The following is a 24,128-nucleotide window of genomic DNA, read 5'->3' on the forward strand; positions in this document are numbered from 1 at the left end:
GGAAAAATGGGAGTAGGGGAGGTAAAGAGCAAGAGAGGGCTGTAAGGGTCCCCTGCCCCACAGCCTCACATATTTTTGTATATGGCATTTTTCTAAGGGGTACTGGTAGGTAAGTCCTAATGTTTTGCAGGATGTACAAAAGGGGGTGTTTCTCTTTCTGGGTATCACAGTTGCAAGTACAGAGAGAGCCAAAGCTGACACCACAGCACTTCGAGAGGTGCGGGGCAGGTCCTGTTATACATAAAATCCAAGGTGCTAAGGATTGTTTGTTTTGGGGTGTTTTGGACTGTTGTTCAAATTCCCAGCCTAATGCTGCTGAGCGGAATTTGGGATTTAGGGTTTTAAGAACTCACTTTTTACACTGAGCATTGCATTTCTCTGGAACCAAACTGAGCTCAGCCTGCAAAAAAACCCTGTTAGTCTTGTACATCACCCCCTCCCTTCCCCCTTAGGACTAGTGACTGCAGAAGCTGAATACCAAATCAAAGTGGAAACTAACCAAATTGCCTGATACTCTGTGCACAGCTCTGCTCTGATTGAAGTCTGCAGTAATTAGACCTGAAATTAATATTTTTTGGGGCGAAAAAAAAACCTCTGGTAGACAGTCCATTCCTTCCTGCAAGCTCTCTGAAAAAGAGCATACATAAATTTCACTGGCAGTTTTCTACATAAAATATATACTGCCTGTACTAAAAAGACATCTTCACAACCAGTATATTCCACACATGGAGACTGAGTTGCCATTTTAGACGTGATTAAATTAAAATGGGGGACTTTTTTTGTTAGAACTGTACTGGGAAGACTGAACAAATCAGCTAATTAAAGATACTGGTGATCTGGGGCCTTTTTTGTTCTCTGCCTGCACATCATAGCCACACAGATGACAGAGAAGGCAGACTCGAAAAGTAGGCATTTCCCTGGAGCAGGAGTTATTCTAGAGCTTTGTGAACACGGCTTGGTTTTCTTGGTCCCAATATCAGGACACTAAGCACAGTTTTCTGTTGGATGTTACCAAACAGCATGATGGCCTAACTTTCCCCATGTGTTACAAAGTAACAATGCCAGTCATTCATTTGTAGAGAGCACCACGGGAATGCTATGCAGCCCTCTGTTAAGGATAACAGTGGCAGCCATGGCTCTCCGATCAGTGGGAAGCTGGAAGGCATCTTCTTTAGCTGCAACACTGAGTTTAACACTGGGAAGCCACCACAAGATTCACCTTATGGAAGATACAGGTTTGAGATTGCAGCTGAAAAACTCTTCAACCCAAATACTAACTTATACTTTGGAGACTTCTACTGCATGTACACAGCCTACCACTATGTCATTCTTGTCATTGCCCCCGTTGGGTCGCCAGGAGACGAATTCTGTAAGCAGCGCCTTCCTCAGCTAAATATAAAAGATAATAAATTTCTGACCTGCGATGAAGAAGATGGTGTCATGGTTTACCATCATGCCCAGGATGTTATTTTGGAAGTAATTTACACTGATCCTGTGGATCTCTCCCTCGGCACAGTTGCAGAAATTACTGGTCACCAACTAATGAGCTTGTCTACTGCAAATGCAAAGAAAGATCCCAGCTGCAAGACCTGCAATATCAGTGTTGGACGTTAAAACTTCCCTCATTACTTACTTAGGAGCCTTCAAACCTCTGTTGTCCATTTCCATAGTCAGACGTTTTTGTCAGGAGCATGCACATGCCGCTGTCACCAAAAGCAAACACGAGTCTTCAAAATCCCCAATAGTATTTTTAGTATTTCTTCTCTCCCTCTTTCCCTCCTGTTCCCCTGATGCTTTAAATGATTAGAAGTCCTGGATTTCTTTCTGGCAACCATTTATACCTAGATGCTGCAACAATTGTTTTCTGTTTCTTGCCAAACATAACAAAATCCTATATAAACTGCTTTAGCAAAATAAAAATAACGGCTTATCAATGGTGTTTAAATATGCATTCGTTTTAACTACTGAGCAAGTACTGGGGTAACTAAACAGCATGAAAGGTTGTAATTGCAGCATGATTTGAATTTCAGAGCCTAGAAATGTCAGCACTTCCAATGTGTTGTTTGACAGTGTTATTTATGTTATTTATATTAGCTAACTGAAAAGAGAAACTCTGTCTCGACATATTAAATATAATAGAAAAATATTTTATTTGTACTGTTGTATAAAATATTATACAATCATATAGAATATATAGATTACATTTTAATATCAATTGTATACATATGTCATGAAATCATTTTCCCTTATCAAAGATGTAGTTTGTAAACTTCAAATGCTCTGTATCTGTTCCTGTTGCTCTAGATGACTTTAATTAAAACAGATTTACGAAGGAGACCATTTCTGGTTCATAAAAGTTAAGTTATAAATTATTAAGTGAGTACACTGAAACAACAGACCTCCAAGAAGTAAAAATTTCCTTTTTTAGTGTTCATACCTTTTCCTCCAAACTACTTGAAAATGTGCACATCTGCAAGATCATGCCGAGCCATTACACACACTGGAAATACAAACATGGTTGGTACATAACAGGCTTTATAAAACAGAAGTCATCTTAGCAAGATAAAAAACGAGTTGCTTATACTATGTGATTAATACAAAATGACAGTTAAAGAAGAAAAACACTAAACATGATTAAACGTATAAAAGCCCCTTCTTAAATTTATGTTGCTTGCTTTGTTTGTTTGTTTGTTTTTAATTCTTCCTTAATGTCTGGGCCAGGTACTTCTCAGTGTCCTGGCTTTTCATTTCTCATGCAAAACCTGCTGACGATCCTTTTGTTAATAGCCCACTTTTCACATCTATCACAAACAGTGAAAAAAAAAATCCTTCAAATTACAGTGTGGTGCCCTGAAAGTTAAGAAAGATGTGTAATTCCAATGGAAAAATAGCTTTTTCTTTTTTTTTTTTTTAATAATCTTACTTCTAGTAAACAAAAAGTCTAGCATTCCTCATCAGATAACTGTGACACTCAATTATATACCGTCTACTTTATCTATCCAAAATATCTTAGCATAATGCAGTAATCTAGTCCTGTGTTATTATATATAGATAGGTGGCAATTGAGAACACAAGAAATACTTGGACATTTTGCAAAGTGCATGCTTCTAAACGAGCTTTGGTAGTTAGAAAAGCAAATGTTCTAGTGCCAGGAAAAATAAAGTGCAAAGTTTAATACAGAAATAAAAATTAGCATGTAGTTGATCTATTTACTGAAGTTTAAGTACCATGAGCCAGGTCCTGTGAATTGCAGTGCAAAGGACAGCAGCCAGTACACTTGTTTTATCTCTTCCCAGTGAACTGTCTCTATATCATTTCACCAAACACCACTTATTTCTAAAAAAACAAACCAACCAACAATAGTTCCATCTGGCAGTCACATTCCATCCTTTTGGGTTTTTTTTGCATAGGCAGCCTCACTTTGCTCTACTCTCAGGATTTTAGAGCAAATCCTGGCACTGGTTTGGGTTGGAAGGGACCTTAGAAAATCATCCAGTTCCAACCCCCTCTGCCATGGACCAAGGTTGCTCAAGGCCTCATCCAACCTGGCCACTGAACACCTCCAGGAAAAGAGCATTCATGACCTCCCTGGGCAACCTGTTCAAGTGTCTCACTACCCTCACTGTAAAGAATTTCTTCCTAGTATTGAGTCTAAATCTCCCCTCTTCTGGCTCAAATCCATTCCCTCTCATCCTATCACCACAAGCCCTTTTAAAAAGCTACTGAAATTGAACAGCAACTCTGCCTTGAAAGACAGTGTATGTTTGTGAGTTTTTCCTTCATTTAAGATCATATTTCTTTCAATTACGTGAATTAACACATTGAGAACCACAATAACAGTTAATTACAGAGCACATTAATTCTGGAAAGAGATGTGTGCTGCATTAGCGTGTACTAAAAACCTGGAGAGCCTTTCCTCACACTTTTTTTTGAAACCAAGAGCAGGTCAAACTAAGGATCTACAATACTTCAATGTCCTTTTAATTTCTGGCATACTCACAGTGCACTTCAAGGCTTTTTCAAAAGGAAAAAAATATATACTATAGTCCACTCACCCGTGCTTAATATTCTTGCATATTGCTGTCCTCGCTCATCCCAGCTAGTGTAATTGGTAAAGTGCATCAAAAAATCTCAGTGTGTCAAATCATTGTGCAGCAGACCAAGACCTGCAAAATTACTTTCTCTTTTTCATTACGTGTTTGTTTGCTTGGGTTTTTTGTTGGTTTTTTTTTGTTTGTTTGTTTGTTTGTTTTGTTTTTTGCTAGAAAATACCACAACACTGCATTCTCTTCAAATTGTTTTGGAAATGTCATGCTTACTGATGAGAACCTCCAAGAGCCTGATTTTGGCTTTTGTGTGCTTGTACTCAGAGTATTCCTCAGCCATAGGCACCCGGTCTTCTTTTTGTGGACTCCTACAAAAAGCAAATAAAAATACCACCACTTTTATACATAAGGGAAGACATAGTCTTTAAAATTAACTCTGCAACAGCTAATGAGGACTGGGATGGATTGATTTTTTTTTTCCCTAACTGCAGACAACTACTGATATAATTCAACAGGACTAAAAAGCTCTACTAGCTGGAAATGAAATAATATCATTTTAAATACTGAATTTTCATAGCTATGCAAGCAGAACTGCTTCATTCTCAAATGAATATGCAGATCAGTTAATTATTCCATCTTTGAAAGCTGTTACCAGAATATTACACACTGGTATCCTCCACGGCTTTCATCAAACAAGCTTGACAGAGGAAGGGAAGAAGGTAAACAAGAAATTAAAGGTAAACAGTGTTTATCTGTGGGTGAAAAGAAGCAGTGGCTTCAAATTTTAAAACTGACCTTTTTTTTTTTTTTTTTTTTTTAAATGGTCCAACTGCCAAGTGCAATTCCTGCAGCCTGGCATCCTCAGAAAGACTCTTTAGCAGCCTCCCTTCAGCTCGCTGTATATGCCCATTGCAGGCACATCAAAACTGTCATCATGGATGCCCCCATCCCAGAGGAGCTAAGCAGGGAAATGGACATCTCCAGGCACACCAGGCACCTGAATGGTATCTTTCAGTCCCTGGCTTGACCTTCTTTGGCCTGATCACCTAAGTATCCACCATAGCAGAAACAAACACATCTGCACAGGGATGTGAAGGGGAGAAGAAAAGGGCTTTTGTTAAGCTGGTTATTTACCTTCCTGTCTGTTTGTAGAAGTGTTCCTCAAACTCTCTCAGAGCTTTGCGAAGCCTTTTCTTATCTGCTCTTGTTTCTCTGAGATGTTCAAGCAGAACAGGCCTATAAAACACAGATGAGACCATGAAACCTCCATCTGCCTGGAAGCAGCTTATTACCCAAAGCTGTGGTTTTGGGTAATAATGAGCCAACTGCTGTGGGCCAGGGCAAGCAAGACATTTCACCATGTCCCTTGGACTATGGTTATACCATCACACATGACTGTCATGCTCCTTCCCTTTTACTAGTATTTGCACACTTCTAGTAAGTTGAAGGCAGAGACTCTGTACAACACGGGTGAAAAACCCTCAGGACTGGGTCTTGCTAGTGGTCTTAATTTTCTGTGGAATTAATAGAGTTGACAGGGCTCAGCATCTCAGAGGAAATACTTTGCGTCTCTGGAACTGAACTAATGAAGTCAGCACCCAAGCCCAACTCCTAAAAGCAGCTGTACAAAACATTACTGTGATGCTGTGGTACTCAGAGTCAGCATGTTTTAGTTGGTATTTGGAGACTAAGGTTTTTAAGCAGTGGAAGAATTCCATTGTGACATAGGTAGCTGCTATTTTTTTCTTTCCAAAACAACATACTGCACAGAAATATCTTTGCAGCTTTTGTGAGTGAACTATCACATATGCAGTTGAGTTACACAGCAAACCAAGATGTTTTTACCCAGTCTTGATTTTGCTAGAGCCTAGTCAACTTCATTTATTCATCTAAGAGCTCCCAATAGAAACACAATGAAAAGATACCATCCCATAAGCTATGGGGACCCAGCTGTTCCTGGAAGGTATGGGTCTTCATCAGGGCTGAGTGATAACAGCCCATGTACATTGAGATTTGTTACAGCATTAAATTTTGGGGCATCTAGACAATAATACCTATTCTTTACAAGGAAGAAATTGATTTTACACACATTCAGTGGCCTCCCATGTGATCATATTGCATGGTCCTTCACTCAAGTCACCTGTTTGCATGCCCCACGTCTCGGGGCTTTTTACATCATTCACACAGTCAAGCCCAGCACACACATGGGTGTAGACTGCCCTGCTTGGCCAAACTGCATGTTGGTTTATGACTTCTTTGTTAGAAGATAAGTAGTCAGCTAAATGTTTTGCAGCAATTATTAGGTAGGCCCTGCATAGCTTTACTGCCGTTATGTCATATCTACCACTCTATGTCATTACTTCTCCTATCCCCTTAGTTTCACAGAATCACAGGATATATCTGGTTGGAAAAGACCTCCAAGATCATCCACTCCAACCTTCAGCCCAGCACTGAAGGGTCAACACTAAACCATGTCCCTAAGCACCAGGTCCACATACAGCTTGGACACTCCCAGGGACAGCAACTCCTTCACCTTTCTCTTCAGGAACTTTCCACAAAGTTGTTTGTTTGAATAAAATAGCTGAAACTGCAGGTATGCTGCCCAAACAGCAACTATCCTCTCCCTCTTTTCTCCCCTAAGAAAACATTGAATCACTTGTTAGGTGAGGCATAGAATATTCCTATGCAGTAAGTATGGATTCATGTTTCATCTACAACACCTACCTGAAATATCTGAAAACATTCAGGAATAAAAAAAGACAGAACTTACATTGTTGCCTCGTGCAAGTTGGACATGGACAAGGCCGTTTGCTTGAAAACTTTCTTTTCATCCAGAGGTGAAACATATGGAGGCTCAGTCTCCTCCTGAGAGTAACACAAGTGTTCCTCCACAGGGAGGCAAGATATCGGACCAGATGAGAACACATGGCTACTTTGAGAATGGTCTTCATCTGAATCTTCCTCCTCCTGCTTGTAAAACAGAAAGCGTTAGTAAATTAGTTGTTCTCATTGCAATACTAACAATTAATAGTATGACAAGGTAAAGAATGAAGATCTAACTTCCTGGATGTATGCACTGAAATAGATGACAGATATTGAAAGCTTTACCCAGGCTACCCAAGATTATTCCTGAGAGTTCTTGTGGGGCTCACCAAGTTACTGTCTGTCACAACAGCTATTGTCCATCATAACTGAAGAGGACAGAAGCTGGTCCTGCGCTTCTGAGTATCCCCAGACAGCAATTTACTTGTTTTATGAAAAGCCTTTATAAATAGTCAAGATTTAGTGAACATTCTGTGTTTATACAAGCAGTGAAGTCTTGCTGGAACTTGTACCTGCAATATACTTCTGCTGTTTGTATTATGTCCAGAAATTCTGACTGTAACAAGAGTTGGAGGTAGAAATTCCACAGTTTTATAGCAACAAACATTAACTAGTAAGATAGAGTGATGTTACCATCTTCTTCGTGTTTCTTCATCCTCTGAAGAAAAGTTGAGCTTTTGAAACTAAGGCTTAAACACAAAAGCCCCCATGTGAAGTAACACAAGGGCACTTCAGTGAAATGTTTAAATGTGTACACAGGTACAGAGATTTACACTGGGATTTTTCAAAGAAATCTAAAGCTCCACTGTCCTCTAACAAGACAATAGCTCATAATTTTTAAAATCAGCACAGCCCAAATTACTATTAGATTAGCATTTTGGATAGAGACATGCCAATTAACTCCCAACTAGCCAGATTCCACTACTTCTACTCACAGTTGGACCAGTGGTGTTAAGATTACATTGCTACATTATTAGCATACTTCAAATCAAGTTTATGTACTCCATGACTGATAAAAGCATTGTAATTAAAATGGAAAAGACAGCTGCAGTGGCAGCAGAGTGCCTCCTGAAAAGAGAGAGGTTTCCCTGTGTTAGCCATAACAGAAGACTAATGCCAGCCTTTGATCTCTGGGCACTCGAAGGGACCGCCCCAGGAGCTGCTGCTAGACTTGGCAACATCTAAGCCTCACCTTAGAAGGTGAATTTTACTGAGCAAATGCTCTATGTGAAAAATCAAGCAATGAACAGATTCTTCAAGTATCAGTAGCACAAATCAAAAGCAGCATTTAGTATGTTTTCTTTACAATGGATAGGAATTCTTCCCAACTTACAATTGTTGTGATCAGAGATGGAGCTGCAAGCAGCTTCTTGATAATTCTGTATCTGTCATAAAGAGGTTTCATGAGACTCTTCTCTGGCTTAGTTACCTAAAGAGAAATCATAACAAAATATACTTCTCCAAAATTAAAAGCAATAAATAAATTTATCATTTGTTCCTGTAAAGTGTGAACGGTATTAGAAGAGCATAACCTGATGTGTATTGTGGTTATAACGGCAGAGCATTAACCATTCCCTGTCTCTTTCTGAACATGCCAATAGAGCTGCAGTGGTTGAGATCTGCTTCTGCTCAGCATTGCATGGGTATCTCCCTTACTTAACTGTAATAATGGCAACAGGATGGCTACAGTAAGGTGACAGCCTGCCTGTGACAATATACTCAGCAGCCCAGTGGTGTGGAGAGTGCTGAGAACACAACTGTACAGCCTCAGAGCCTCAGCTCAGCTGGCCTCCTGCAGAGCTGCTGGTGCTTCCCTCACTGGAGCTGCCTTCCATGACTGGAATAAATCCTCTGTTTAGTTTGCTCTTGCTCTTTTGTGAGCACCTAACAAGCACTAATTTTAAAGATAATATTATTTTAAATCCGGCACAGCCAAAAATATTTGTCAATACGTTTTAAAAAAATATATATAAATGGAAAACAGCTGTGCAGTAGCCCCCACTTGCTGCATGAAGGGGGATAAAAAAAAAAGCAAATCCCACAAGATAAAAATACCAACCAAAACCAGAAAAATAACACACTCCTTAGTAACAAATGTCAAAACAGAGTCATTTGCAAACTATTCCACCATCATCCCTTCTTCTCAAAGCACATGCCTATCAGCACCCACTGGGTACAGTTTCCCTGTCTTTTGGCATTGCACTGAAGCCCAGCCATACACACAGCTGAGCAAACACGCAGCAGGTTTGAAGAGACAGGCTGGCTGCTGCTATGGACAATAGTCCAGAGCTGCTCAGAAACAGGCAAATACCTGGTCAGCAGGAGTAAGGGTGACAGCAGACAAACACAAGCTGATGACACCAATGTGTCTTTCTGATTGAGTAGTTAGGACCTATCCCTAGAGGCACTTCAGTGCAGTGTCAGTGTTTTCCTGACCCAGCTAATGCACTTCAGTTCCCCAGTCTTCATGTTCCATTGGACTGCAACACAGAAGAGCTCCAGGAAATGCCAGGCAAGCCAGAGTAGCCCCTCTTCTGTTTTAAACCTGGTCACGGTCCTCGCTGGCTGACTTTGCTCAGGTAAGTGGATAAAGATGGTGCTCATCCATTCTGTACATCTGAAGGGCAAACATCCTCACTCCTGTGCTCCGCTGTGCTTCTAGGCTACTGGAGTCATAATACTCTGAATATCCAACAATTTGATGATTTTTTTCTGATGGACTCCTTCTTTGTACTCCCCAAGGAGGTTCGCACTGTGTCTGTCTAGGACTGAATTTTGCCTTAAAACCCAAACAAACCAAAACAGAAAACAAACCAAAACAAAACAAAAACCCCAAACAAAAACCCAAACCACACAAACAAACAAATAAACAAACCCCCAAAAAAACCAAAAAGCAAAACCCATGACAGACCAACAAAGTTTTTGCATAAAAGCCTACATTTCTGATTATTACCTTGGAATCCCACTACACTCCATTCCAATTAACCTTTTGATAACACTATGCTGTGATATCTGTCAAATGACAAGGCATGCCATGGGTTGCTAGTTTTTTGAGGCTTCAGTACCCCATGTTCAATGGCTGTGAAAATCCTTTTTTTGCACTGGAACATCTCTTTTGTTAGCCACTGTCACCAGAGTGCCTCTACCTGGCCACTCACTGATGTACTTCTCCAAGTCATCACCCCATGGCTTTCACAAACTGCATGAGCAGCTTCACTCTCCAGCTGTTCCTGGTGCCCAAGTTGCATACAGACTCTTCACTCCTTTCCCACAGGAAAATACACGTATATAGATACAAGGAATAAAATTTACTTCTCACAGATATGTGGTTAATTATGCTTGCAACTCTGTATGGAGCATCTCCAGATAGTTTTATTTTCAACAATGAAAAAGGTGTAAAATTTTTTCCTTGCTTCTATTTCATTGTTTTACACTCTTTACTGCCCTTGATCTTTCTGTCACCTTAAGTCAGAGCTGTTTGGCAGATCTATGATTTTTTCATGGCATTTTAGGATCACTGAACATCTCTTTCCTTATGCAGTTAGCATCTTCTCTCTTATCTGGTTATAGAGTTGCTTCAGCCTTGAGAAGAAACACCCTCTCTGAACCCCCTGCTACCAAGCATTCATTTTTCTGACTTTTTACCTTTATATTGCACTAATAACTCAATTGCTTTTTTTAATCCTCATTTTTAAGAAACAATTTCTTCATACCCTTCCTGTATATTCCCTTCATCCCTCAGCTCTCATTCTAGTCCCAAAGAAGACAGACAAAGATTATTTTATCTAAGATGCAGAGAATTCAGGTTCATATCACAATCATTTTAACAGTTAGTTTTGGACACTGCTGATGCAATTCCCTTTTCCTCTACTACAGCAATTACTCGTCAGAAACAGAGGAAGTTGTGAGAACACAGACATCAAGCAGGAATTTCTCAGTTCTGTGTAGACAAATTTTCAAATCATTCTCTCACCAACAGTCTCAATTTTTTATTTTGTATCTATTCAGCAGTGAAGGCCCCTGGAATGTTTTTAATTAATACTTTTTTAAGTGCTGCTGTGAAGTAGAGGAAATGGCAGACGAGAGGTCGTGTCAGTTTTGTAGTTCTTGTCTCAGATGGAGCCCTTCTCAGCTGCTAAAGATTCTAATCTTTCATATGTTGTAGAAGAACTACAGCAAGTATGAGCCAAGCCTGCTATGGATGTATAATCCTCCATCTTTATCATCAAACCCTGCAAATTCCAGTCATGAAGAAACATACAGGGCTACTAGAAACTTGCTTTTTTATTTTAATATAAACCAGATTTGTCAGTATTGGGCAATAACATTTATAGCTGAGGATTAGTTTGCAATAACTAAAATAATGTTAATCATGTAAAATTCATCTAAACATGTTTAATATGGATCCAAAAATATGTTAGAAAAGTGAGATAATTTTTTAATTTACCTATCTTTCCATGGTATACTTACAGATTCTCCATGAATACTCTCAAAATATAGCAGACATTTCTGAAGATTGATTTTTTCCAAAGCCATTTGCTTTTTTGTCATATCCTATTTAAAAAAGTTATTTATAAGATTATGAGTCAGGCTTTCATCACAAGGGTACAGGTACTTATCTGTTTAATAATCTCTTCTTCCCAGATAAACACTAGTAATGAATTCTGTTTCTGTCCACACTGAGGTCAATGAGGACTTGGCATTAGCTCAGCAAGAACAGAGCCCAGATTTACATGACTGAAGTTTTAAATGAATCCAAGTACATGTCACCCTCTCAAGGCCTAATGCAAAGCTGATGAGAGCTACAGAGATCCTTCCACTGAGTAGGGTTTAGGTTAGGCCTTTACCAGTAGAACATACTCTGAATTTACTTTGGCCAAAGTGGAGTCTTAGGAGCCTGAACTTGTGCTCATTCTAGAGAAAGATGCAGAAATGAAAATGAACTGAAAGGCTGGAATTTTATTTTTCTTAACTGACATTATATAAAGCCCTTGAGCACCTTGGTTTCCTCCAAAATTACTATTCTACAAAAGCTATTTAAAAAGCTTAAAGTCAGGAAGTGGTACTAGGGTACTGAGAGAACACTGCACACTTATCTGTAAAGTTTCCAAGGGTACAAACTATGGTCTTAGTCAATAAGGCAAAAATCTTGGTGTGTTGCTAGACCAGAGCCTGCATGTGAAAAAATATTCTGGAAACAGCTGTTGACAGAAAGTCTAAACAAGCACGGGTGTTTGCTTGAGTATCGTAGCCAAAATGCATGCACATGAAGTATATCCCATTGGTTGGGTTTTGGAAAGGTGGGCTCACAAAAGATAACTGCAGCATATGAGTAGAAGGCATTGACATTGAGGTCCCACAGATACCAGTGCAGCACGTTCCTAGAATGTTTTCCAGTGTTCAGGTAACATTTATGAGCAATCACTGTAGCTGAACAACTAAAGAAATATTTTTCTCATCCATCCCAGGGAGAAATAATTCAATGAGATCTGTATGTTATTATTTGCCAGACCAGTTCATCAATCATAGATATAATCCCCCGTTAAATATTAAGTATGATCGAGTTGCAAAAAATTAGAGCAATCACTAAATATTCAGACACTTGCAAAAACACAGAGAGGATACTCCTCAACTTATTCATCAAAAAAGAGAAATAGACTTGCCTTGACAGGTAAGGGATAAAACCCAGAAAACTTCAGCTATGCTAACACAACCCATTTGCAGTAGAATGGAATGATAGCTTCACAAGGAAATCTCTAAACAGCCAGTCATAGTGACACTATGGTGAGCACCTCACAAGTGCTGAGCATGTAAGGAAAAGGTGTTGTCTCTAAAACAAAATGGAAGAATGACCTGCTCAGACAGCAGCAGATCACAGCAGGACAGCATGGTTCTGCAGAACTGCTGTGGGGAAGCAGCAGAAGGTGCAGCCCTTTAGAAACAGGGGGATTGCAGGCAGACTTTTCCTCAGTTCCAGGTCTTGCTCTGCAGGGCTTAGCACCTAATACTAGTTGTTTATTTCTGTTGAAAAATCACAATAGAATCACTGACACCACAAAAATGTTGACTTTTCAGCAGTGCAATTCATAAGTATTGGTGATATACCAGTATATGTGCAGGTGCCTGCTACAGGGAGAACACAATTTAGCTGGTATTTCTCTCCTCCTCTGCCTTTCCTCCTCTTCCCAAGAAGGTCTACTGCTGATACTTGCATACTTTCATCTGGATTGGAACAGCAAGGAGCACATGAGGCTAATGTCATTTTCCACAGTCCCTGCCAGATCACGACAGGTCTGTATGAATAAGGGTCAGGTGTTTGGGGCTTCAGAGGGGAGCACAAACACCATGATGCAGGAATGAGAAGAGTGATGGAGGTTGGGGGGCAAGGTGCCCTTCTGCAGGGTTTTTTGTTGAAAACTTGGGGAAGTATTTTTAATAATTAGCTTCTATTTTCAAAAAAATATATCCAGCCTTAAAAAATAAATGCTTTTCCAATATCAAAGGAGTGCCTTGCAATTAACTTTGGCAGGAGCAAAGCCTTTTTTTGCTTGCTGTCCAAATGCAAAACCAGTGCAGAAACACATTTTGCATTAACGGTCTGCCTGAGTTAATCACTCCAAATCTATCTGGCATTCATGTTAAGAGAAGAGCTGCTAAGTAGAATGCAGGAGTATTACAAAATAGATTATTTATTTATTGCTAGGTATGCAATTAATACAAGGTTAATTCTTTCAAAAAACTATTAAGCCTGGGGCATCTGAATGGTTAGGAGGAAACAGAGGGTGAACATTAACATTGATTTTACATAGGAGAAACAATTTCAAGAGGGTTTAGCATTTGGGCCTATTTCATTAGCTCATTTTATTAGCAATCTCGAGGCAGGTTTGTATTCCACTGTTTGAAATGGATGATCATTTCAAAACCAGGGAAGGCAGGTGGAACCACAAACTACAGAACTGCCTGAGAAATCTTAGGACTGTAGGCTGCATACAGCAGCATGAATTTCAATGTTAATTAAGTAAAAAACACTGCTTTGTGACCAAGGAAAATATGAACTGAAGCAGACTAATAGTGAGAGGACAGATACTGAGAAAAGCCTTGGGGGACAGACTGCAAATGGTGGTGCTAAACATAAGGCAAATGTTGTTTGCTGCATATAAAGAAAGAAAAAAGAAAGTACAAGTAAAGCTAAGGTAGTCATTTGGTTTTCATAACTTGGGTCCAAGGCACACAAAATACTGTGCCACCAGTTGGTTCTCTCGACACTTTACACCTTCCAAGCTCACTGTTGTGTTTCCAGACAAAGGATACAAACCCTACAAACCCTGAGGACACACAGTGTGGACACACAGGAGGACTCAGAGGTCGCTCTTTGTTTCCATGCAAGCACTGAGTTTGGGTTCCCAGTCTGCCATGGATATCTAATGGCTCATTACAAATCAGCGTTTAACACAAAACCAGAAAGAAAACTTTTAAAGGAAGGCAGGCAGTGACATGACACTTTCATGGATTGATGTCATTAGCCAAGGGCCATTCCAGCTCTGAGCATAGCCCCACTGTGAAAGGCTGCATTTGCTGGTGACCTACAGCTGCCCCCACAGAGCTGCTGCTCCTTCTCATTGTGACAATTACAACTCCAGCCATTAAACACTAAGACTGGCTTAAAAGTCAGGAGTTGGGTTTTGGGGATTTGGTGGGTTTTTTTTGAGCAATATGATTCAAATTATGTGTATCTGCCTTTTGGCTCCTGAACTTCTACAGCCGTGATCTCACTCTGTTTTTCTGAAGCTTTGTGCCTAAAAAGGAGGTGAACCAATAAAGAAATCACTAGCTCCTTGTGCTGGGACATAAACACTAACAGGTGGTCACCCCTTTTTAGGTTACTGAATCATGCACAGGACAATCCCATTTTCTCTGTGTCTTCTCATTCAACTACTTTACTCACAGGCTTTTTTCCAGGAGAGGTGTTTTGTACTGAAAACCACCTCTTAAGGACAAACACTCCCTCCTTTGTATTTCAGCAGGGCCTTAGAGGCTTTCCACAGCTGAACTGCAGGGGAGAACTCAGCAGTCTTTTATGGAAACACTATCCTTGCTCTAAATAAATAAATCTTGGAAAAAGAAACATTTAGCTGCTATTAGTTTACTGCTAACTTAGCTCAGATTCTGGCAGAGGAACTAAACATTATATACAAATTAAAATGTTGCCCACGAAAAATCTCTACAGTAACACCAAAGTTGTATGTAGCTGACACAAAGCCTCCAATCTCTGCTCTAACCAGCAAACATCCCTGCCTGAGTTCAGATCAACAGTGCTATTAAACCTCATTCTCCCCCCAAAGTCCAGGATTACTCAGCCAAAAAACCAGCATTTTTTCACGACAAATTCTATCACTTAGAAATAGATCAATTTGACTTTATACTGTTCCTTTTCAAGCCATAGTTTTGTATCAGCTATTAGCAAACCCCTTTGCTAAAAGACAGTTCTCTCAACACAAGTTCTCTCTACAAGAAGAAAATCAGATCCTTAAACAAAATTAATTTTAAAATATTAACTTGAGCAGATGTTTTGTTTACGTTACAAAATTCTTTGTGAGAATGTTTCAAGCCAGCACTGCCATTGTGCAGATTTAGGAGAGTCTCTCTTGGAAAATCAGAAGTCCAGTTAATTGAAAAATGAGTGGGACAGAGACCCACATCCAACTTCTTCTTATAAAAGAGTTTTTATGGACAGGATTTTCTCGCTGACATCTGTTTTGATGTAATCTGATACCACTCCTTGCATAATGAGAAACAAAATATCTAAAAACTGAAACTATTGTCCTACAGTCTGCACTGGTGGGACTTCAGGACTATATACAGAACTGCGTGGTTTTGTTGTCATCTTTTGTTTTCTTACAAAGGAGTTCTGGTTATGAAACACTTTTTCCATTTCAGGTTTTGAAACAAAAAGTAGTTTATAAAAAGAAACAATTAAAAAATCAGTCATGTATGCAGAGCTGAAGATGCCAGAAGCATGGCATCGTTAGGCATGGTTCTAGTTTTTATAGGGTAACTAGTTGTTCAAGAACCAAGAATAGAAGCAAAAGAAAGCAATCAAAAAGATTTCTGCTGAGTAGTTCCTGCCACTGAAATCCACCATTTCTTAGTTCTTATATAGTTTAGTATTTAGTTCTTCACTCCTTCTTGCCCCACTCACCTCCTCCTTTTCTTCATCAGCTTTAGTCTAACTGTTACTGTCAATATTTAGATTGTAGGTACCTTTAAGGAGAGAATTTATTGTCTTGCTTGGTGGTGTAGCATCAGGAATAGCAACATCAACTGACAGCAAAAACAGTCCCCCAAAAAAATATTTAGACAGACTCTATAATGTGCCACTGTACAGCAGAACATAATAATATCTACTAGTTTTAAAAAAAAAAAAAAATTACCCAGCCAAGCATGTTCAATTGAATTATGCCTCACCCTCTCCAAGAATCATGGAGAACATGGAAGAGCAGAGGCAGTATCAGCATAAGTAACTGTACAAGACCATAAAGGGCAAAGCAGTCTGGCTGGTTATGCTATACCTGTGGTCTTAGTGCAGTGCTATTGGCTGGGCCAAGGCTTTCAGAATTTCTCAGGTGAGAGGAGATCTTTATTTTCAAAATGGCTTTATAAAGTTTTTAGTCACAGTTTCTGTGGGCTCAAGATAGGACTGCTTTGCTGTCACCATCTTCTATACACTGGCATATGGACAACTTCATGTAAGCAGGCTTCAGCAAGGCCTGGCAAAGAGTTTTACACATTCATCTCTGAGCAAAAGCACTTGGCACTACTTGTAAAAAAAACCCACCAACAACAAAACAACCTTCTGCACCTCTTTTTGTGTGCAACTCATCACAGAAAAGCCACTTCAGACTAGAGTTCCCATCTTGTTAGGGAGAAAATGCATTGCAGTGCCAGAAGACACAGGATGCACAGGCACCAGCATACCCTGAAACAGCTACACACTGCCTCAGAAGATAACGTTCTGACAGAAACAGCCATATTGGTTAAATACCTTAATAGCCTCAGGAAGGTTAAAGTGCTGTCTTTTCTCCTTTAATCGCCTAAAGACACTATCCATGGTTTCCTCTACTGAGGGAGCCGGTTCCATGCTTGTGGCTTCTTGTGTGCAAGCCTCTTTAGAGGTTCCACTGCTTTCATGATCATCTCTTTGGGGTTCTCTAGAGGTACAGTTTTGCTCTTCTGACATTCTGAGTTTCAGGTCTGAAAGACAAGTAAATAGATTAGAATACTTGGCGGGTAGGTTAGAAATATTCCAAACATGTTTACTCTGACAATGGAAGCAAAAAACAAAGAAAAATATTTCCCTTTTTCTTATGCACAATTATTATCACATCACAGTTGTGTAGGAAAGGAACTCTGGTTCACTTCAACATGTAGCGTCTTTTAATTGGTTAAAGAGAAATCCAGTGGTGAAGGGATGTGTCCAGACCAATGAAAATTATAGCCATATGTACTCCTCTTTTTTTCTCCATCTTTGACATAAAATGTGAAGACTGAAGAGGCACTAGTTTAAAGAGTAGGGTCCGTGTAGCAATCAGGGCAGAATTTCAGTGGGACTGAGGTTAGGAAAGGAACTTAAAAGGATAAAGAGCACTTGAGAATGTTTGTGGGAGGTTTGGTGTGTGGGGAACAGGGAAGCAGAGCTTCTCCCTTCTCCTCACTAAACCTCTGCACTCTCAATTGATTTGATGCCTGGATAAGTAAGGACATGCTCAAGCTTCTTGTGGGGATTGTTGCCCAAGGATGCTGTCCTTCACAAACACCTTCCATGACAAGAGGCAGTGCCTCTGCCTCTACAGCCACCTGCCCCACTACCACCCTGGCTGTGCAAGTGAAGGCTTTTCCCTGAGAACGGTTGACAAGATTAAGTTGTGCTACAGAAACCATCATGCCAGCTGCCAGGCTGCTGAATCCATGTGCTCCAGGTCTGCATACCAACCCCACTCTCCTCTAGTGCAAGCAAACCATAACCCTCCCTTCCACAGGCCGCATTGCCATCCCAGCCAGGCTGCTGAGCTGGTGCTCACAGGGACAATCAGCCACTGCCTAAATGACTTCCTTTGGCAGAAGTGCACCTGAGCAACCTAGCAAAAGACATACAGGTTACAGTGCGTCCTAGCTTCCCAGTCAGCAACCTGCTGAATGCAATAAAGTGTGTAAGTACATTAGCTTGACACCAAGCCAAGGGCCCTGGAGCTCTAGGGGCATGCACCAAGCAATAAGGAGATTCAGTTAAAGTCTGAATTATCTCCTTAGAACCAGGCTTTGTTCCTAGTGTATGCCTGGCTAGTGAAGGACCTTGGCAATGGCAGAATATCGATGGCTCCAAACGTGTTACATTTCTTGAGATCCATGCAAAAAACAGTAACTCTTTTCTTTTTTTTTTCAGTTTTGATAAAGGATACAGGCCAGGATTGTAGGGTAAACCAGTAATTTTTAATAAACTGATAGAGCTTGAAGAAGGACCTGTGAGCACTTGAGTGTTTTTCCATTTCAGTTGCACCCGTCTTGTGAAACTCATGCATCTTGCTTCACTTCAAAGCAGTGTCATTTTTCAGGATAATGAAATCAAGGATTGATTTCAGGATAATGAAATCACAGGATTGAGGCATTTTGGCCAGAAAGACAAGGCTGATCTCTGAAAGCTAGACCACCTGGCTAGCTGAAGCAATGATTGAGTCAGTTTTCAGACTCTAATCTGACCATGTCCTCTCATTTGCCCTTCCTGGATTTGTAACATAAAGGAAAAAAAAAAAAAAAAAAAAAAAGAGAGAGAAACAAAACCACAACTCAAACAACAATCTAGTAATTCTAGTAATTATGCAGCATATATTTAAAGTGGAACTTTCTGGAAGAAATCTACCGAAAGATGAATTTCTGATTCCTTTTTTAACACAATCAGAGTGTCTACATCTACATTCCTAACTATATCCACAACAGAGATGAAAGACAATACTGCAATTTCATTAGTAGTAAAAATCTATTTATAAAAGGGAACTAATTTACAAAGAGGAAAAAAAAAGATAAATTATAAATACCTTTAATAAAATAAAATATTTGGCTTGGCTACATTCTTCCTGAGGGCAAGCACGTGATAGACCCACAGACATTAATGGAGTGGTATGCAGACAGCCAAGGGCAGAACTTGACCCTCAAGAACAAATCTAATGTCATGGAAAGATCTGTTTTTATGACAAAAAAATAAATTATTTAGGGTTGCATAATCTCAGTCCTAAAGAAACATTTTGCAGTTACATTTGTATTACTGCAAGGACACGTTTAACTTTGAAGTTCTGTATTTCAGACATTCATAAAAATATTCAGAATAACATTGCCCTTTGCATGAATGTTTATAGTGCTGAGAGGTGTTTATAGGAAGAGGTAGTGTCTTTTCCCCCTTCCCATTTTTAGCTTTGTCATGAAGACAGAACTTTAATCTCAGCTTTCATGAATCAAGGCAAGCCATGTCACTTAATATATTTGTTGTCATTGGGATACTAACTGCCATACACTGTGAAAAATGAGTAGAGCACTGAGGTTACAAAACTAACTCTGAAATTTTCCAGGTGTACTCAACACTTACAAAAGCCTCCTTAATAAAGTGAAACCACATGCTGTTATGTACCTTTGAGCTGCTTACGACCTTTGGCCAAATCATTCATCCATTTCAGGACTTCTGGATTGGAAGTCTTGTCACCATGAGAAGGCTAAATATAAAGAAAAAAGGAAGAACAAGCTAGAAGGAGTTGATGGTTATGCAGTTGAGCAGATAAAAAAACTATCCACACAAAGTGTGCTAAAAATGTCTCTCATTCTAGCTGCAGTGTCAGTGTCAGTGTCAGGCACAGTATTTGGCTTGAGCACAGTCCTGATTGATCACCAGATCAAGAGAGATGATTCTGCCCCTTTACTCTGCTCTTGTGAGACCCTCACCTCAAATACTGTGTCCAGCTCTGATGTCCCCATCATAAGACGAACACAGAGCTGTCCAGAGGAGGGCCACAAAGATGATCTGAGGGTTGGAAGACCTCTGCTATGAAGATAGGTTGAGGGAGCTGGGGTTGTTGAGCCTAGAGAAGACTCTGGGGGGATCTTAGAGCTGCCTTCCAATACCTGAAGGGATCCTACAGGAAGGCCAGAGAGGGACTTTTCAGAAGGGTGTCTAGCAATAAGACAAGGGGGAATGGTTTGAAGCTGAGGAAGAGTAGGTCTAGACCAGATCTTAGGAAGAAGTTCTTCAGTATGAGGGTGGTGAGACTCTGGAATAGGTTGCCCAGGGAGGTTGTGGATGTCTCCTCCCTGGGGATGTTCAAAGCCAGTTTGGATGAGGCCTTGAGCAGCTGAATCTAGTTGAGAGGTGTCCCTGCCCATGTCAGGGAGGATGCAGTGGATGATCTCTGAGGTCCCTTCCAACCTAAGCAATTCTGTGATTTACCTTGACTCATTGTGGCACAGTGCTACACAGATCTGAGCATTTTGGTTCTGATCTTGCCCTAAAAATATTGAAGTCCCTGACTAACTGGACAAGTAATCTTAGTGACTTCAAAAGGACTGATAAATATCTTATGTTAGTCAAGTTCTTAAGTGATTACCAGGATGGTAACTATAGCACTTTGTCTTTTGCAGGGATAAGCCCTTACAGATTCATCATAGATTCCCTTGGGAAAGGTCACTTAAATTTCAACTGACATTCTTAATTAATCAGATTGAAAGATCCAGGGCAATAGAGTGATTTCAAAAGCAATAAACAACAAAAGCTTTGTATATCAATTCTTTCCTTTCATTTAGAAAGTGTCTCCAAATTGAAATGAATTTACCTTGGGTCTTCAAAACTCAAATATTTAAAATGGCAAAGCCATTTGTTTCCTGGTCACGGTGTGATGATTGTTTAGGAATGGAATTTTACTCCTAAGAGCATATAATGACCATAGGGCAGCATAATTTACAAATGACCACTTTATTTTGAAGTCATTGATGAGATTACAAGATAATAACACAATTTGCTTAGTTTTCATTATAATATAGTCATAAAAGATGATGAACTTCTCGTTTCATATTGTACACATAGAATGACAGAATCACTAATGCTGGAAAAGACCTCCAACTGTAACCCAGCTACCATGACCACTAAACTATATCCTGTGGCACCACATGTACAGCTTCTGAACACCTCCAGGGATGGCAACTCCACCATCCTCCTGGGTAGCCTGTTCCAACACCTAATGTCCAATCTAAACCTCCCCTGGCACAACTTAAACCCATTTCCTTTTATCTTATCACTAGTTACTTGGGAGAAGAGACCAACACCAGCCTCACTATAGCCTCCTTTCAGGTAGTTGTAAGATCTCCCGTTAGCCTTCTCTTCTCTAGACTAAACAACTCCATCTCTCTCATCTGCTCCTCATATGACATCCTCATATGACATCCTCCAAACCCCTCACCAGCCTCAATGCTCTTCTCTGGACACTCTCCATAGCATTATGGATATTTTGATGTGTTTGCATTGCACAATCACAAACTAGCTTGATGTGAGCAATGATCTTGCACACAGAGCACACCGTTGACCTCGAACAACCCCCCACCAGAAATACACCACAATTTCTAGTTCTCTAATTTCTGCCACCAGCTTCAAATGAGCCCCATGCATTGGAGCTTTACAGGAGTCTGCTTGAATGAAAGAATCTGCACAGCAGAGCATCAGTTTCCAACCACATGACTTCTACAAAGTAAATAAGTTGCTTTTCATCCTTGCATCATTTTGGTTCACAGGTGTCAGCTGCGTTTCACTGATTCACACTTCTAGAAGATGGATATTTTGCAGCATAGGTAATCCAAAGAAAATGTAAATTAAGAGTCTCAGAACTGCTGCATACACTGAAAGATGATAAAAAGATATTCCCTCACTGATGATTTACCTTTTTGATTTTCAAAAGTTACCCTCTCTCCTGTTGTTTTTTAAAGTTTAAATACAGTGGGATTCTTGACTGCCTCCTGTGGAACTTCGCTTTATATTTTCAGTTATTATCTTACCAGGTATTTTTTTTCTTGCTCAAACTTTTCTTCATACTTCCTAATTTTTCTCTTGAGACTCTGAAGATGCTTGGTAAGTTGTGCTACTGTTTGTGGCTCCTTGCACTCTTCACAGTTACATCTAGAAGAACTTCTTGACCTGAAAAAGCCAAAACCACAGTAATTGGATCAAAGAACTGTCTACAATGGCCATGCCTTCTTTCAGGTACACTTAACACTTTCATAGTACTTCAGAATTTGTCACTAGGCTCTTTCACAGAATAGAGACGAGCATAAAATAATTGCATTTGCCTGAAGGTACCCCTAAGGTGTGCTAGTGGGTAAACTCACAGGTTGGCTCCTGGGATCCTATATGTGGATGAGTCATTCATGTGACACTCTCGTATCTAGTGAATGACTCAAGATATGGTTCTATTACCACTGAAATTTTTAGTCCTATAACTTGATAGCTCTATCTTATGTTTAGACTAATTACTAACTGACATTTAAAACTGTCCTTGCTAACTATAATTAACAAAGATTTTGAACACTATTGCACTACCTTATGACTGAAAACCCACTAGATCCTGTTTCTGGTACTGGGAATTAACCATGTCAAAATATGCTACAATATGAAAATTTCTCATTTATGAAATAAGAATAGCTGGAAAAAGCAAACATGAAAAGCCAAAGATTATGGACTGTACAAAAATATTTAAAATATATAATAATTAAAATGTTATTTTCTTACATCATGAAAGGTTGAGCACTTGGTGGAGAAGGGGCAGACTCTGTGTCTAGATTAAATCTCTGGCTTTGGCTAAAGATAGAGCAGCGTGGTGACAAAAGAGGATTGTCTCCATCTGTAATGTGATACAGCAGTCGACTGGTCCCTAGGGAGTGATGTTCTTGTGGGCTGCTGTCCATGTCATTCTGCCAGTCCCTGTTGGCTGGCACAGGCTCTAGAGAGAAAGCAAAAACCAATGTGGACTAAGGGTCACTCACAAGGTATTTAGCTGCTTAAATACAAATCTATTCTGACAGAAGGAAGCAAAGTATAATTATTCAAAGTAAACATCAAATAGTTCAGCAAAGTATCACATGCAGGATGAACATAATACTGAGGATGGAAAAATAGAAAGGATAGTTACTGGCTTAACAGAAAGGATTTTTGAATTCCACATGGGATGGGTGTGTTTGTAAGCTATGAGGCATAGAAAGAACGAGAATTTCCCAGAAGAGAAGCGTTAATTATATTTTCACAGATACATTTGCTTTTGAAAGCCACATTCCTGAAGAAGATGATGAATGTACAAAGCAACTTGAATGTTGTGATTTAGCATTTAATCCTCTGGTCAAGAGAAAGGCAGATCAAAAATATAATATGTCCTAATGCTAAGAACCTGCAGCATGCAGTGTCCTGCAGAACTGTATTAGGGTTTGAAGTAACAGAGCCATGGGTCTAAAGAACACCAGGTATGAAAACAACAACCAATAATATTCAAGGCAGCCTTTAAAGGTAGTGTGTGGGTAGAGACAGTTAAATGGAAACCTCACCTCAGATGCCTCAATAGGTAACATTTGTTTTCTACAGATGGTCAAGATAGAAGTCAGTATGATTTATGCTGGACTAAAAAAGTGGGAATTGGTGAACCTCATCACATTAATTGTGTTTATGGGCAACATGGAAAATAACAGGCACACTGTAGAGCCTGCCTCCAGAGAATACCAGAAGTTCATCTTCCCTTTGCTGTAGCTGGCCACATTAACGGGAAGAATCATTGAATATACTTTTTCACCTTCACAAGGTGCAATGGATGAGAATGATCTAGGCTACTCAATATTTTTGTTATCAGATGACTGTGCTTTATAGCAGATAATACTTTTAGGGAGAAACTCAACATTCTCACTAAAGCTCTCCCCTAAAAAACAATTAATGTATGTTAAAAGAAAGAATGTGCTTTATCTCAGGTTCCCCTACAACAGTTTCTATAGTACATAATATTTTATGCTAGCTATGTTATACTTTTCCTCTAAAACCATGTATATATACAGCCTTTAAATTAATGTCTATTATTTTGTATTTCCAGGCAGCATGCATGTTATTTCTAATTAGTGTTATATTTGCAATATAGCATGCATTGTAATACATTTCACAGAATCTTTTTATTTCATGATAGGCTAAAACTGCACAGAAAA

The 24,128-nt window shown here is 39.6% G+C and overlaps 2 protein-coding genes across 2 annotated transcripts in view; one reads left to right on the plus strand and one right to left on the minus strand.

Annotated features, from left to right (window-relative positions):
• The window catches only part of PHYHIPL (phytanoyl-CoA 2-hydroxylase interacting protein like), a 38,094-nt gene extending 36,480 nt beyond the window's left edge, over window positions 1–1,614 (plus strand). The window contains exon 5 of the mRNA XM_054382504.1: window positions 1,080–1,614. Within this exon, the coding sequence (XP_054238479.1) occupies window positions 1,080–1,614 (535 nt within the window). The remainder of the gene's footprint in view (window positions 1–1,079) is intronic.
• Window positions 1,615–4,290: 2,676 nt separating this feature from the next.
• The window catches only part of FAM13C (family with sequence similarity 13 member C), a 53,023-nt gene continuing 33,185 nt past the window's right edge, over window positions 4,291–24,128 (minus strand). The window contains exons 7-12 of the mRNA XM_054382424.1: window positions 22,681–22,891; window positions 21,951–22,089; window positions 8,203–8,298; window positions 6,817–7,016; window positions 5,181–5,282; window positions 4,291–4,414 (exon numbers count right to left, since the gene is read on the minus strand). Coding sequence (XP_054238399.1) covers window positions 4,291–4,414; window positions 5,181–5,282; window positions 6,817–7,016; window positions 8,203–8,298; window positions 21,951–22,089; window positions 22,681–22,891 — 872 coding nt within the window. The remainder of the gene's footprint in view (window positions 4,415–5,180; window positions 5,283–6,816; window positions 7,017–8,202; window positions 8,299–21,950; window positions 22,090–22,680; window positions 22,892–24,128) is intronic.

Source organism: Indicator indicator, chromosome 7 (genome assembly GCF_027791375.1).
Source record: "Indicator indicator isolate 239-I01 chromosome 7, UM_Iind_1.1, whole genome shotgun sequence".
NCBI classification, from domain to species: domain Eukaryota; kingdom Metazoa; phylum Chordata; class Aves; order Piciformes; family Indicatoridae; genus Indicator; species Indicator indicator.